The 15813-nt window shown below is 40.4% G+C and overlaps 2 protein-coding genes across 2 annotated transcripts in view; one reads left to right on the top strand and one right to left on the bottom strand.

The window, feature by feature from the left end:
* swt1 (SWT1 RNA endoribonuclease homolog) overlaps window positions 1-2673 on the top strand; it is a gene marked incomplete at its 5' end in the record, with an annotated part of 29616 nt that extends 26943 nt beyond the window's left edge. Inside the window, 1 exon segment of the mRNA XM_014007380.1 lies at window positions 404-2673. Coding sequence (XP_013862834.1) covers window positions 404-503 — 100 coding nt within the window.
* Window positions 2674-3099: 426 nt separating this feature from the next.
* ivns1abpa (influenza virus NS1A binding protein a) lies at window positions 3100-15166 on the bottom strand (the record flags this gene model as incomplete). The annotated part of the gene is given in 15 exon segments (XM_014007379.1): window positions 3100-3494; window positions 4947-5120; window positions 5240-5371; window positions 5477-5603; window positions 5793-5914; window positions 6022-6246; window positions 6337-6478; window positions 8385-8495; window positions 10009-10134; window positions 10214-10387; window positions 10497-10572; window positions 10668-10837; window positions 11135-11270; window positions 11468-11756; window positions 14986-15166. Coding segments are annotated over 13 exon segments (1953 nt in total). The 3' UTR covers window positions 3100-3231.
* Window positions 15167-15813: the final 647 nt, after the last annotated feature.

Genomic DNA, 15813 nt, shown 5'->3' with positions numbered 1-15813 from the left:
GACAATCTGAGCACATAACACAGAGGTGTCTACTTATATTCTGGTCTACTTTTCTGCAGGTTTTACTTGTTTCTCTGCGTCAACACACCTGATTAAATTACTGACCTCTTTAAGTTGCAGAAGCGTGTTAATTACTTGTTTATTTATCAGGTGTGCCAGCCAGCCTTTACCCCCTTTTTTTCTACACAATTCAAAATGTAAGAAACTGCTGAAAAATTATTTCTTTTTAAACATTTCTTTAAAGGCAGGCTGTCAAACTGACAACACGTTGAAAAATGGAGCATTTTAAGCGATATTCATTTGTCAAGCACTCCTCCCACTTCATGGCTTCATCTGTCTTCTTGAGTTTTTATCTCTTTATGTCTACCAAGCATTTTTTTTTTTCCTTTTCATCTGCTCTCAGGGAGAAGCTGCGAGTCTTAGGGAACCAGTTGATGGAGCTGAAAAAGGCGTTGGACTGTTGCGTTCAGGTCACAGGCCGGCACACCTCTTTCACCACATAGTGCCGTTTAAAGCAGGGTCACACTGACCGCACATCGACCAAACACATGCCTGAAATTAAACTTGTTTTTACTTGAAGTAAAACCTAAGCTTGAAGGCATATCTGTCGTGGACCACACTTTCCTACGATAAACCCTTTAAGACGGTACTTTCCTTCAAATGAATGGATGTTCTCTACCTTTATAAAAGATGCTTCTCCAAATAACCCAGCTTTACCATTGACCTCAGCATCCTGTCATTTAATCAGTATTTATGCAAATGTAAAGCATACAATTAGTTTTTCTACACTAATTTTTCTTTTGGGTTTTTGGTGTGCATGTCCTAAATGTAAAAAAAATAAATAAAAAAACATAAAAAATGTTTGAGTTAACGAGCCTTCTCTAGGTAAACAATCAAAAATTCAGTTKACACATCAAAAACTAGGAGCAAATAATTACAGTACATGTGGAAATTTTTCATTTGGAAAGGATTTGATTATATTTTAAATTATTAAATCATTTAGTGAAGCTTCTGGTGTTTTAAAACTTTAGAAAACACAAAACTGGGGTTGGGGTCAGCCCAAAACTTACAATGTCCAACAGCAAGTAGTGAAGAAGTGCCATAAAAAGAAATCAAGGGAAAAGAGTTTAGTTTCACTCTCATGTACCGGTATGTTTTTTTTTACTTGTATTACATGTAACAATCTTTTTTATTTAAAAAAAAAATGCTGTTTGCACACAGAAATGAAGCCTTTATTAAATGTTTGTTAATCTTTTTCTGYACCGTCTCTTTATTAGAACACCTCCCTGAGTTCAGTGAATGTAGTTAATGGTTTTGGCACTCACTAACCTTTTAAGCTGCAGCTTTTTCTGTGTGTTTCAGTACATGTGCTTGGACCGATTTCCTGTGGATGACCGCTTGGCTGCATGTGTGACGACAAGAGATTAGACTCAGRTGAGGGCAGCAGACTTGGGATTACGTCGGCTGCTACTGTGTCAGAGGTTCACCCAGCAGACGTGGGGCAGGCAGAGGCAAAAGGAAGCAGATGAGCAAATAAACATCAGAACTTTGTCCTATAAATAATTGCACACTAAACTCAGATTAAACATTATCTAATGTGTTTTGACGTGTTTTGACTGGACTGATGGTTTGAACAAAAAAAAAAAAAGTGTCAGAATTTCTGTTGAGCAGAGGAAAATGTTTACTGTATTTGTACATAGCTCTGGTTTACTTTTCTAAATGAAATTGTCTTATTGCTATAATATCCATTAGTTGGACYTGTATCTGCACAAGGAGTTTCTTCACACGTGGCCCTTTTTTTTTTTTTTTCAAGCTGTCAGCAGAAATCATCCAACCTGTGAATGAGCACAGATGGATTGGGGGTGGGGTTAACTGGTTCTGGCAGACAGCCCACCMTTTTTCAACACTTCCGCAGCCTGAAACGAACACTGTCATGCTTGTTTAGTCTAATTTCCTCCAATGGAACAGTAAATATCCTGGTTTGTTAAGGCAGTTCCCAAGAAACTAACAGAGCAGAGACCCTGAGATGGCTAGGTTGAGACTGTAGGGGCAGAAATATAATGAAGCAAAGAGGTAAAGGCTATATTTAGATTAATAAATCCACTGCTTGTATTATAAACATTTATTGGCAACTGCTGATTGTTAAAAAAAGGGCCGACAACCCTTTTATCTTCCTGTTGAAGATACAAATCTGTTACGTTTTCTCAAAAATGTAATTCCCAATAAGTCTAATTTTGACATGCATAAAAAAGACAGAAGACAAAATCAGATTTAAATGATTTATTAATTAAGAACTGTTGTTACAATACAAATGTGATTTTTTTTGTTTCTTGCACTAAAATTCCTGCCAGAGAAATCTGCCAATGCCTGACACTTTAAAAACACAAAAGAGAAAAAAAGAAATGTCAATATGTACCTCTACATATATCTAGTTCAATCACATTTAAAAAATAATAATAATAATAATAAATTTGGTTAGCAGAAGCATGGTTGTGCGTATTTGGTGTGTGCACTAAAAATAACTAAATCTGGCACTGATTAGATTTACTCACTTATTAAGCTGTCTGCTTCTACTTCTACCGTTTACTGATAAATTGGTGTATAAAAATATAAAAAAGGCCATCATTTAAGAGTCAAAAAAGCAATCCAGCTTGTTTAAAATGACAAAAAAAAGCTGTGACAGGTGTTTATCCACTCACACACGGAGTAAGGCTTTGAAAGCATCCACTTTTGAATATGTGAGCAAAATTACATTTCCACAAGAGATTTTCTTAAATTAAAAACAGGTTTTCTGAACTCAAAAATCGTCACCACTCAGTACGGCCACCTTATACGTGACCCAAAAGTTGAAAACTCATCTGAAAACCATCAAAGTCTTAAACTTGAGGAGAAAATAAAAGCACTAAACGTGTAATATACGTTGGCATATGACAAAAAATTATTGTGGAAGAAACAAATTATATACAGAACAGAAACAATGTATGCAATATGCAAAGGCTTCATGTTGCTTTGGGCAACGACCCCACCCACCTCCCTATTTGCCAAGATTAGGCCAGTCTTCACTGAAGACCCCTCACCTTAACATCCCCACCCTCCCACCCACCCGTTCATACACATAGAAACATCACGAAACATGATTACGTCACTAAGCCTGTTAGTTTGGAAATGGATGAAGCACTGTGAGCCTCCAAAGCCCCCTCTCCCCCCACGCACACACTTTACTCCCTCCTTTCAGTCAGAAAGGGGAGACGGGGCTTTGGTGCAGTCGTTCCACTCATCTGTCTCGGGGTTGTACACCTCCACCGTGTTCAAGAACTCGTTCCCGTCGAAGCCTCCCACCACGTAGATGGTTTGGCCCAGCATGGCCACGCCCGCATTGCTGCGTGATGAGATCATGCTGCCCAGCATCCTCCACTCGTTGCGGGCAGGATCGTAGACCTCCACGCAGCGGAGAGCGTGGGAGCCATCGAATCCGCCGACAACAAACAGCTTGCCTACGAAACGCGTAAAAAAAAATTAATTCTCCGTTAGAATACATGACCCATCACATCGAACGGAGGGTTAAGTCCTAAAGTGGTATGCGGTGAAACAATGCAAGAACTGCATTGAATAAATAAATGCCTTATTAAATGGATCATTTAAATAAACTATCAGACATATAAAATTATATATATTTTTAAGTGCCTGTGACATCAAATTTTTGTAATAAACATGAAAGCAATTTTGGAAAGATAACATTTATAAACATGTTGCAAAACAAATTTCATGTCGCTGAGATGCACGGTTGTTGAGATATTTGCATGTGAAGAAACAGGAAGTGATGTCAAAGGGGAATGTCTGAATGTAAACAGAGCGTCGTTACAAAAGCTAACAACACAGACTGCAGAGAAGAATCTGATGTTTCTTTAGATTATTTTTAGTTGCTATCGAAGAGACAAAAAAATTTAAATAATTTTGTTTTAATAAACTGAGACCCGAGAGTTTAACGAGTTCCTCTTTGATGTCACTTCCTGTTTCACTTTGGCAGAGCCAAATTCAAAAGAAAATAGGCCAGTTATGTAACAAAATGGATAATATCATGTGTACTATACCAATTTTATTAAGTATAAAGATTTTTTATTTGACTTTTTGTATTTGAAGAATAGGCATGTCACAGGCACTTTAAGCCTTTTAGCAATGGGTTGTTGACTTTGAGCAAAAACGTCTTAATTTTTTTTACATTTCCCTTGCACTCTAACTAGGAAATCTCAACATCTTATTTCTATTTGAGTGCTCCTATTTAAAATGACATCAAAAATTCTTCATTAGAACAACCTAATAATAGGATTCAGACCAAATATCAATGTATTATTGTTATTAACGAGACAAATCAAGTAGGGCTGCCACAATTAGTGAACTAGCCACAATTATTGTCGACTATTAAAATCTAGATCAAATGTAATAGTTGATATTGTACGTCATTTTTTTCTAACTTTGTTTTTCTCTCCAAACTGCTGTGGCAYTTTCCACTGCCACGTCTGCCTTTCTGTCCTTGATACACATGCGCAGTAGTGGTAATTAGGACTGCTACAAATGAGTACCTTTTTAAAAAAATATTTTTATCATTTTATAGGTCTTTAAAAAATAAAATAAAACACAAATTTAGAAAAAAACGATGCATCGACTATTAAATTAGTCGTTGGCGATATTAATAGCTGACATAATCGCGACTAGTCGACGAATCGTGGCAGCCGTAAAATCAAGCCACATCTCTGGAACTGCTCAGAATATCAGTATAACCCAGTGCAGCTTTAAAAGCAGGAATGTGAAAATGTACTTTTGTACAGTTTGACCTAATCCTCAGTTTGATGGGACGAGTCACCAACAGTATGTATATACATTTTAAGTTATTCCTTATTAAACAAATGTATCACAGTGGTGCTGTAACCACAGTTTRGTGTCGTTACCTGCATGGACAGCAACAGCAGCTCCTCTGCGAGCCACATTCATGGGGGCCACCAGGGTCCAGGTGTTGTTCTCAGGGTTGTAACGCTCCACGGTGTTCAGGCAGTTCCACGACTCTGCACCCCCAATCACATACATGAAGCCATCCAACTCGCACACTGCTGCCTGGTGCCTCCCTGAAAACAAAAGTTGGGTTAAAAATGCCACTTTGTATACCGTTTTATACTGTATTGGTGTTCCTAAATTYTTTTCCAATTTCTAAATGTACTGCATGCAAAACGGGGCGGAAACGTACTGATGTTGAGGGAGGCGCAGTTGGACCAGGTTTTAGCCACAGGGTCAAACACGTCGCAGTTCTTCAGGCCCTTCTGCCCACAGGGGTCCGACCCTCCCACAACGTAAAGCTTGTTGTTCAAGGAGCAGACACCTTCACAAAGACAACAGCTGTGAATTCAACTAGAAGGCTAAGCTGATGAAGGCACTGCCTACTTTAAATTTTTTTCTCTCACTAGTCCTTGCACAGTGGACCAACCTGCGTTGCAACGGTTTGTCCTCAGTTCTGACACCTGAACCCACTCGTCAATATGTGGATCGTACATCTCCCCACAGCTCAGCTCATCAGAATGTCCGTTGGAACCCCCGATCACATACAGCTGACCCTGAGAGTTGGACAAGAATTGGTGATTAGAATTGCACAGCACAAGAAAATCTATTTGAAACGCTTGATTAAAGTGTTTACCTAGAACAAGTAAAGCACGTCAGAACACACGCAAGCTTAGCCGATATCCAATCCGTCTTTTAATTATAAAGTAAATACACTGGAGATAAGGAGGGCTAGTAGACTTTACCATGAGCACGGCCATCTGGAACCGAGCCCTCGGAGTCCGCATGGGTGCGATGAAAGTCCAGCAGTCCTCGCTGGGATCGTAACACTCCACAGTCCTCAGACACTCCTCTCTGTTGTAACCTCCTACACACACACACACACACACACACAAGTTCAGAAAAGGGTGTTAGGGTGCGTCAAATGGATCGATTTTACTTGTCTTTTCTTTAAATCCCTCATTCAGTGCTAACCTGCTGCGATGAGTTTCCCATTCAGAGACGCGGTGCCCAGGCCGGAGCGAGCGTAATGCATGGGTGAGAGCGGGTGCTCCTCCACCTCCTCGGGCTGGGCCTCGAAGCTGAGACTCTTCACCAGGCAGGGAGTGGCAGTCGGAGAGGTCTGAGGGCTGTTGCGGCCGTGTATGAAGATCACGCACAGCACGCCGTCCAACACAGCCAGACACAAATAGTTGTTGTCTAGGAGGAAAAAAAAGAACAAAAGTAAAGAATCACATCTTTTTATTATGCAGAAACCATTCGTGGTCACTTGAGACAAAAAACACTTACTTGAGGTCTTCTCAGAGGCGATGTACTTCCACTCTCTCCTGGCGCTTGGTTTTTGGACATTTGCTGCTTGGTTGGAGGGCGACAGGCTTCCTGAAGAGCTGCAGCTGAGCTGTCTCTGGGCGCTCTCACGGACAGGTTTCTTCTGCAAGAGCACAATGCAGCTACAAAAACTGACTTTGCACCACAGGCCCACCGATGGCCAATCTGAGCCTATTACATCTTAAACCTATACCAGGGGCTGCACAATATATGGAACATTTATCGCCACTGGGATAACAGCCTGCGTAATAGGCAAATCACCAAAAACGGCATCAAGTGCAATAAATGGTGAGCTCAGATGTTTGCATTTAGGAGTTTTGGAAATCACACAGAAGCTTGGAAGTATTTGACCAATAGGATGTATCTCTTTACATTAGCTGCCCTGTAAACATGGGTGGATAAACAACTGAGCAAGTTCAGTAAGAGTCGCAATGGCTGAGTGTGTCTTCTTTGAAGATTTTTAAAAGACCTGAYAGTAAGGGGAATTTTTCAGTACTTAGAGCATTAGAAAATGTTTTGAGGGCGATGTTGAACAGCTTTGCATGAAGTTTGCCGTTTCACTGCTAAAGCTGGGTTCACAGGGTGTCCGCAGGTCCTTAAAAAGTCTTAAATTTGTTTTAAAAAACTGTGCAATTTGGTCTTAAATTTGTTACTCAAAAGGTCTTAAATTTTGTCGGGCAGAAGCGATTAGTTCTCCGTCTCCCCCGGCTGTCTCTGCAGAACCATCGCTTATACTGTTGGTCTTAAATTTCATTCAAGGTGGTGGTCTTAAAAAGTCTTAAATTTGTTTTAAAAAACTGTGCAATTTGGTCTTAAATTTGTTACTCAAAAGGTCTTAAATTTTGTCGGGCAGAAGCGATTAGTTCTCCGTCTCCCCCGGCTGTCTCTGCAGAACCATCGCTTATACTGTTGGTCTTAAATTTCATTCAAGGTGGTGGTCTTAAAAAGTCTTAAATTTGACTTGCTAAAACTTAGATACCCTAGTTGAACCGGGTGCGAGGAGGCGTGCGCCAAAAGTGACGCAATCGTGCCATCCCTGCGGGTTCCTACAGTTAAAGGCAAGTTAAATTTAAGACCTTTTAAGACTTTTTAATGCCAAATTAAGTTAAATTTAAGACAAATTTCACAATAAACACAAAGGACAAAAAAATTAAAATAAAAACTGGCAGAAACTCGTGAATCAAAGTATTTTTGGTTGAAATATCCAAATATTTCTAATAAACCAAGTGTTTTAACCATACCTAACTGCTTTTGTCAAATATAGCAAACACATTCTTAGCAGTCAGTTTTAAACTTAATTTAATTCCTGGAAATCCTCTAACGACACAGAATTTGGGGTTTTAGTACCACAGTGCCCACCTAAAGTGCCTTTGACATCAATTTTTTTTGTAAGAAATGTGAATACATTTTTGGAAAGACAAAATTGTTAACATATTATGAAACGAATTTCACGTTGCTCAGACAGACGGTTGTTGAGATATTTGCATGGGAAGCAACAGGAAGTGATGTCAAAGGGGAATGTCTGCATGTGAATGCTTAAAATTAATGTTACCAATTATTTGAATATTTGAGACAAATTAAAGTCAGCCTATATACAATGTGTTAGCATTTTTAAGACTTTTGAAAGATTGATTTAAGACATTTTAAGGCTAATTAAGACCTTAATTTTGGATTGATGAATTCAATGCCTTTTAAGGATTCGCAGGAACCCTGTCTTCACATTACAGCACACTGATTTTTTTCTGCTAATTCTTTACGACTCAAAATGGAGCATAAAGAAGGCACTCTGCACCAATCCTAAACTAAACATTAAAATCRGCTTCGTTACCAGTCAGGTACTATAGCTACCACTTTGCCAGTCTGACATCTGTTCTTACAACAAGGCTGTTAATGARCCACATTTAAGCCAAATACAAATAGAGTTGTATCTTATCATAAAGCCCAGGGAGAATTTATCACACTAAATGTCACACCACAATAGATGCTTCATAAGCAAAGCGCAGGGGTACCTGCACAAACTGGAGGTGGTCCTCCTCGCCACCAAACACCTCACTGTGCCCCTCAATCACCAGCCCTCCATCCACCAGCTTATGGTCAGGTGAGTAGTAGAGCGTTTGCACCTGAAAGACAAACAGGAACAACACACCCATGTGGCTGTCTGTCTCCAAGGCAACACACTGAGAACCCCAGCACAAAAAAARGGAAGAAGAGGAGGGGGGAGCAGCAGAGTTGTCAGGAGGAATAGAGGGGGRGAAACGACAAACGTCTGAATCTTCAGCTGGATGGAATAATCTTCTCTTTGAAGATGCAGACTGCTGCTGTGGAGGTTGGGGGTGGGGGGGTTAAGAGTTTGAGCTCAAGAAAGGAGTTGCCGACTGTGTCAGTGGGTCTCCTTTGTTTGCATCTACAAAAAAAAAAAAAAAAAGAATTTGGGGAAAATAGAGGCTGCTTCTGGAAAGATCTTCAACAAACAGGAGGAGTTGCGCGTGGCCCTCTCGTCTTCCCTGCGGCTTGGAAACGGGTCTTTAGGCTGGAAATGTTGTTCACAGATGGCAGTCACAAAAAGCAGCAAAATCCAGAAGAAAAAAAAACACCTTAAAACTAATAATCCCATCAAGTAAAATCAAACTTTGTGTATTCTGTTCAGGCAAAAACTTAATACTAAAATAAATACTTCAAAAAATAATAAAAGTCACGCAGCTGCTCATCATACAAATTTAAAAGCAAAGAAGAAAAAAATAAACATTGGTTTAAAAATATTAATTTCATTTATAATCTACTACATAAAAATGCTTGAGCACAATCATTCAGTTYAATGACTAATGTGGGTGGTTCATGAATGTGCTAATGAACACGCAGACCTGCATGAAAATAACTAATGTGGTATAAAATGGGGACATTCAGTCTGATAAATGTTTGAGTAATGTGCTCTAGTAAACGGAGAGGAATGGGATTTATCTGTATGTGTGGAGGAAACAGATGGGGCCACAATGCTGCTTGGCTGCAAAGAGGGGCGGCTGAGAGGCAGTAGTAGTACTCCTCTCCTCCCTCTTTTCTCTGACTCATTTACCCTGGTGGCCTCAGTCGTGGCTCCTCAGTCTGGTCTCCTGCTGCTGATAATAAACCTACAGGAAAAATCAACGGGGAGGAGTGCCTGTTAGTGCTGGAGCAACAAACTTGCACCTGTTCAGACAATAAAAGGGGCAGTGAGAAAGCAAACAAACAAACAAAAAAAACAATATAAAATAAAATAATCAAGGACCAGACCTTTGGGAACCTTTTGAGTTTGTGTTTCAGATGAGACGAGCCCTGTAATACTAACACGGGTTTGTGTGTAAACCCAGCACATACTCAGAAACACTAGAAACCAACCCAAAAGAAAAACAAGAGCAAATGAGCAGCTCTTTTGGCTCACCTCTAATTTGAAGTATGGATCAGGCATACAGAGTTTCTTACTGCAAAAACCTCAAATCAGAGGAAAACAAAAAGAACAATCCTGACAAAGCAGCGTGACATCGGCATGCCAGTTCCACTGCAGTCCTTTCAATGACATCGCAATGTCACAAAACAGGAGGAGGAGGAAGAGGAAAGGGAAAGTAGGACCAAAGAACTGGTCCGACAGTCGATACTGACCTCTTCCATCAGTCGCTCCAGTTGGTCGCCATTCTCCCAAAGGCTACGCTGCACCCAGTTTAGCACCTTCGAGTAGAGTTTGCCATTGCTGGGCAGGGTCAAGTGGTCTTCAAGCATCACCTCTAACTGTAAACATAAGAAGATTGTAATCACCACCAYGATTTATCCAACAGAAAAGAATTAACATACAAGTTTGGGCCATTACCTTTAATCTGGGGAGTTTAAGGAAGTCTTCCTGTTCAGACACGTCCAGCAGATGGTCCTGGATGTAACCGTCCACCTTTGCCAAAAGTCTGGGGTCTCCCATAGAGCTGGCAAAGTTTCGAAAGGAGATGGCATTTTGGAAATCCATTTTAGACAGCAGGTAGTCGCCACAAATCTGAGGAGGTGAARATACCAAGACTCCGTTATTACACTGGCACTTGTGATTTGAGTGTTATGAGCGAGAGCACATTTGTTTTTGGGAGAGMTGATGTTTAAATACAAACCTGTTTGACTCGCTCCATCTTGAACCTTTTGGCTGCCGAGTACACATCCTTGACCAGCTCCTTTTCTGCTTTCAGTCTGCATTACAAAACAAAAAAGTGGTTTCAGCTCAGAGTTTGGCAGACATTAGATCCAAACCAGGCAGCAAACGAAAGGTTGAAATGAATACTAACTGGGCAGTGTAGGCATAGTTGAGCAAGATCTCTATAGCATCTGGGTTTAAGTCCTCAAAAGTGATATGTGAGATTCCAGGAGTCTCAATATCACTGTTAAAGATCTCAAACAAGTACGGACTGCAGCAGGCCAGAACGGCACGGTGAGCCATCAGCTCRTGACCACACACCTGGAGAAAGGAAGCAAAAATCAGAAGCTGGTCCAGTTTGTTGAAGTGACAAACAGAAACCGCCATTTTTATGAATAGAATGTCTTCTAAAAAGGATTGTACAAGGCCTGAAGTGGGCAATATTTCTGTTATTTTCATAAAAATGCTAATCCATTAATCCATTAAAGCTGCCTTCAGGCCCTTGAAAAGGAGATTTACGATCATTGTGGGTTGTCATGTTAAATAAAAAGGTTAAARCAGGTTTTATTAAACAAAAAAMGTCAAAATAGATAAAAATGTTTACACAAGTAACCATACCTGCAGTCTCACGTCGCAGAACTGACCACTTTTTCTCAAAGCGTTCATTTTGGCCACCGTGGAATCCAGGAAGCTCTCATCCTCGAAGATCAAATAACCGTTTGGAGTCATGTTGGYAAATTTTTTTATTGAATTTCTGAAAATATATTAAAAAGAATATCCCACATGAAGTAACAACAAGCATACATGTCTTCTTGAGCGCACAACACCCTATTAAGCTGTGCAACACTGGTCATCAATCAATAAAAGCCATCTATTACAGAGAGAATTAGAATTAGGCGCCCRGAATGTGCACAGYGATTTATCAGTCCTATGCATTAGTCATAGGCTTACCTAATAGGGAGTAATCCAAATCCAGGAAARCGCCACTGCTGAGAGTAGAACAGGAACCAAATGTAGGAAGTAGGCAAAGCAGACCAAGATCGCAGTGGAACTTGGACTTCTTCACCCACGGAGAGGGGACTTGTTAGAAGAGATGCCAGCCGATGACAGCCGTGCGTAGAAGGGAGAGTGGGAGCAGCCGTGCGGACAAACTATCAGGCTTAAAGCGACTGTAATCAAGTCCTCGGGATCCCGTTGGCTATAGAGTAGTACTTATCCTGTGTTGGTCATATATTATAACCTAAAAGGGGGAAAAAAGGAGAAAAACAGAGTTGAGGTTTGCCTTTTTTTTTTGACATTTGAAATTGACCCTGTCTGCTTTTGGCAAGATAGCAGTGCAAGTATGAGTCAGTTCCACATGGTAAATGAGGCAACCTCAGACACAGGATGCCGGTTAAAAACCACCCTCCAGTTTTCTTTTCCATACAGAGAATCCCGTTAAAAAGCCTCTTCCTGACACGCAGAAGAGCTGCTGTCACACTGCATACAAAATTCAACAGTAATCCGTTTCACAGAGTCTGTTTGATGACGTCTTAGTCCCTCTATTAGGCAACATAATCCACCTTGAATTTGGAAACRGAGCTTGATTCAGATATTTTAACCAAGTTTGCTGGTAAATCATAAGAAACCCTGTCAGTTCATTTGCTATTCCTACCTTACACTTTATAAAATCTGCACACCTGCTGCTACATCCCGACAGGCCAGGAGAGACGTTCAATCAGCTCTCTGAAGTTAGATCTCTGAAACCCCACGGGCTGCACACCCCTCGATACATGGGCTGGGTTTTTTTTTTTAGGAATACAGCCTTTTAAAAAAAAAAGAAGTTGTCATCTGCTCAAACGCTGCATGTTTACTACTCTTCCCACACGTGGGTGAAAACCACCCACAAAACCAGTTTTAAGACCGAGGCAGGGAAGCAGGGTAACTATGTTGCTCGAGCTATTGTTAGTTTTATATTCCTCACATCAGCATGTGATTTAACATGAAATTTAATTRTTAAAATCTAATTTGTGTGCAGAGTCAATGGCACTGTGACAGAAAGCTTCATCTACATTTATGTTTGTGATTACTACGTATGTCTAGTCTGGAAAAAAAAAGTATTGTTGGAAAGATACTAAAAGGCATGTAAACTAAATATTTCACTCTGACATTTATTTACCAAGGAGAAAAAAGGCTGTGCACATTTTGAAAAAAGCTATTTTGCTCTGCGACACTGATATTGCCTTCTCAGTATATAATCAATAATATGTGTGCAAAACCTGCTGAGGGYAATGGGTGTGAAAAATGCCAGACATTTTTCCAATGGCCTACTAAACTTGCAAGTGCATTATCCTCATGATCAGAATTGTGATCACGATCAGATGTTGTGATGGGATTACCCAGCCTTAAACAGGACAAAATACACCGACTGGCAGCAGATAAYGGTTTGTTTAAATCGACAGGGCAGTCTAGCTGTTACCTCCAGGCCAGCTGATGTGAAAYCCATTAGAAATATTAAATGAAGTACGCAAAAAAAAAAATATGCCACTATCAATGAAAAATGTAAGTTCTAAAATGCAAATAGTGCAYGTTAAAATCACTGAGCTGCACTTTCAGGAAGGTTTCTAAAACCCCTCCCCTGCATGTTAATAGAAAGGGCACTGGCCTGGTTTTGGGTTGTTACACAACATCTGGCCGGAGACTCCCCCAAAAAGCTCATGCCCTCCAGATGCCTGGGTCCGCCACACAAGTTCACTGCCTCTTCATTTTCACCACCTAACAGCTCTAGCAGGCAAACCCCACCCCCAACTTTCTAGACTGTTCTTTAACACAGAGTTTCCATCTCAATCCCAGCTGTTGTTTTTGTACCATTACCAGCATTCCTGGCAGAACCAGCAACCAAGCTTTCAGTATTGACTRAATAAAACCCATGCCCATTGCACATTAAATATGCAAAAACAATTAGTCTAAATTATTTTATTGCTCAAACACATAAATATAAAAACAAAGTGGTTAGGAGGTTCATGGTTGGCTCTGCTATAGATTGRGCGGGGTACATAAAAAAGGCAATCAGACAAAAAGAACAGTCATCTGAAATAAATAATAAAAAGTTAAGACTGTCCACTAGTTTGTCACAAAGAGTAGCTCTGAATGCATTTCCACCCCATAATTATTCCATCCGATTAAACAGGCACAAAAGTGCAGCTCTGAGGCTGAACAATCAATGCTTGTTAGACTGCCATCCAGTGGCCAAACGAGGCATTGACGAATATTTCATCAGCTTTTAACTGAGTGGAAATTTACGGCTTACAATTGAACATTAACGAGAAACCAGTAAAAACGCTTGTATGCAGCACAACAAATTCTACAGAGCTTCAGGGGGGAGGGGGTAAAAAAAAAACAACAACTCATGATACCGATGAAGAATCAGATTTAACCTCGAAAACTGGTCCGGATAAAAAATGGAGACGTCAAAAATGTGGAGGAAACACCCCCATCAGCCTGCACGTCAAAAACGAGGCAACTTAATTCAATCAACGTAACCACTCCCTTTTCCCCCCCTCATTTCAATCTCAAAATAGTCTCAAAATAAGCTGTCAAAAACGTATTTTATTTAATTAAGTTATTTCAGATTTCTCCACGTGGTTGCCACATCCTCGGAACCGGATTAACAGCACAATAGGTCAAACACTGCGTCAGCGTTTGGCAAATCTACGACCCAGAAACGTGATTTTTTACACGCTCCCACACTACCTAAAATTAATTTAGACACATTTAAGTATTTTAATATATAGATTTAACCCTCTGAGACAGTTATTTGAGACATATGGCGCTGATGTACCATCCCCCCCACCCAGAGGGCACGATCATGGAAGCTAACACAGACACGTTCACGAGATCCGAATTAGTGTTAGCAAGGCCGTGATGWCTGGCTAGGAGCCAGAGGTCTACCGGAGTCCGCTACCGGAATGTGGGTCAGAGACGGGAGACTCCCCAAATTAAGTACCCGACATCATTAGGATAACTCGACTTTGACACTGATTAGAAAGACAGCACAAATAATAAAGCGACATTGAGCTTGAACAGATGTGGATCGGAAACAAGGAGACGGGTTTGCTAACGGGAGGATGGGAGAGCCACGACGGTTTAATTAATTGAATAAACCACGACGAACCTATGTGGAGGATTTAAGTGAATTCGCGAGGTTTTTACCCTTTATTCGCCAACAAYTGCCCAATGTTCTCTTTATAGCGGAAATAGGCGGTTTTGTGTTAACATTTTTCGCGCGTCTTTACACACAGAGCCGATTCCAGCGGTTTCCTAYTGCCTCTCAACCAGAGAGGAAGAATTAATTTTAAAATAAGATTAACCCTGAATGAAGAGGAGAAAAGGAGTTCTTAGCACGGTTAACACCCAGATACTTAACAATGAACGACGTTAGGAAGCACAAAGAGGTAAAAATAATAATAAARCAAGATAAATTTTCTTACCTGAGGCTTTTGACGRCAAACCATATTAGACATATTTAATGCGAAGTCAGAGTTTGTTGGTTCGGATGAAGTAAAAGACGCCACGCGACTCCAGGCACGGTTTGTGCTGTGAGAAGAGGGTGTCTCCTGTGTTTCCTAGGATATAAAAATGCGACCACTCTCTACCCAGGATAGACCAGCTCTGACTGTAAAGAAAGCGCGCTCCCGATAAAATCTGCGCGCATGTCATGATTGGGCGGAGCAAAGGTTTGCTTTGTGGGCGGATCTATGGGATCAAGAATACGCAATGGAGGTTTACAGCAAAACGGGGTTTGGCAGGCCAATTTACCATATAATCAAACAATGCTTCTTTACATTTTAAAACAAGGATGGGCAACTTGAATGATGGAAGGATGCTACAATTTAGTGTTAACACTACCAGAGGACCACATAATGCTGCACACTGACCCAAATGTAATAAAACTGACATTTTAAACAGTCTTTGTATGTCTATACTGTTTATTAAACCGACATACGGTGCCGTAATTCAATGTCATATATGCATGTTTAGGTTATGAATACAAAATGTTTACAGCAAACAAAAAATAAACTCTAACTTTAGCAAGCTGAAGTGCAATAGCATACGATACTTTGAGTGCAGACTCCTGCGTGGCTATGGTTCTGGTAAAATATCTGCTGTTCATGTACTTGCAACTTCAGTGAACTTTTCATATTTAGCTTTATGCTTAGTGGTGACTCAATCCTTCATGGTAGACAGCATCTCTTAGCAGACTAAACACATAAGTTTGCCTTAAAATCTAAAAAAACCCTCTTATTTTTAATTTAAAA

This window comes from Austrofundulus limnaeus, unplaced genomic scaffold (genome assembly GCF_001266775.1).
Source record: "Austrofundulus limnaeus strain Quisiro unplaced genomic scaffold, Austrofundulus_limnaeus-1.0 Scaffold41, whole genome shotgun sequence".
Lineage (NCBI taxonomy): Eukaryota > Metazoa > Chordata > Actinopteri > Cyprinodontiformes > Rivulidae > Austrofundulus > Austrofundulus limnaeus.
The sequence above is the reverse complement of the archived record's forward strand: the minus strand, read 5'-3'. Positions and strand labels throughout refer to the sequence as shown.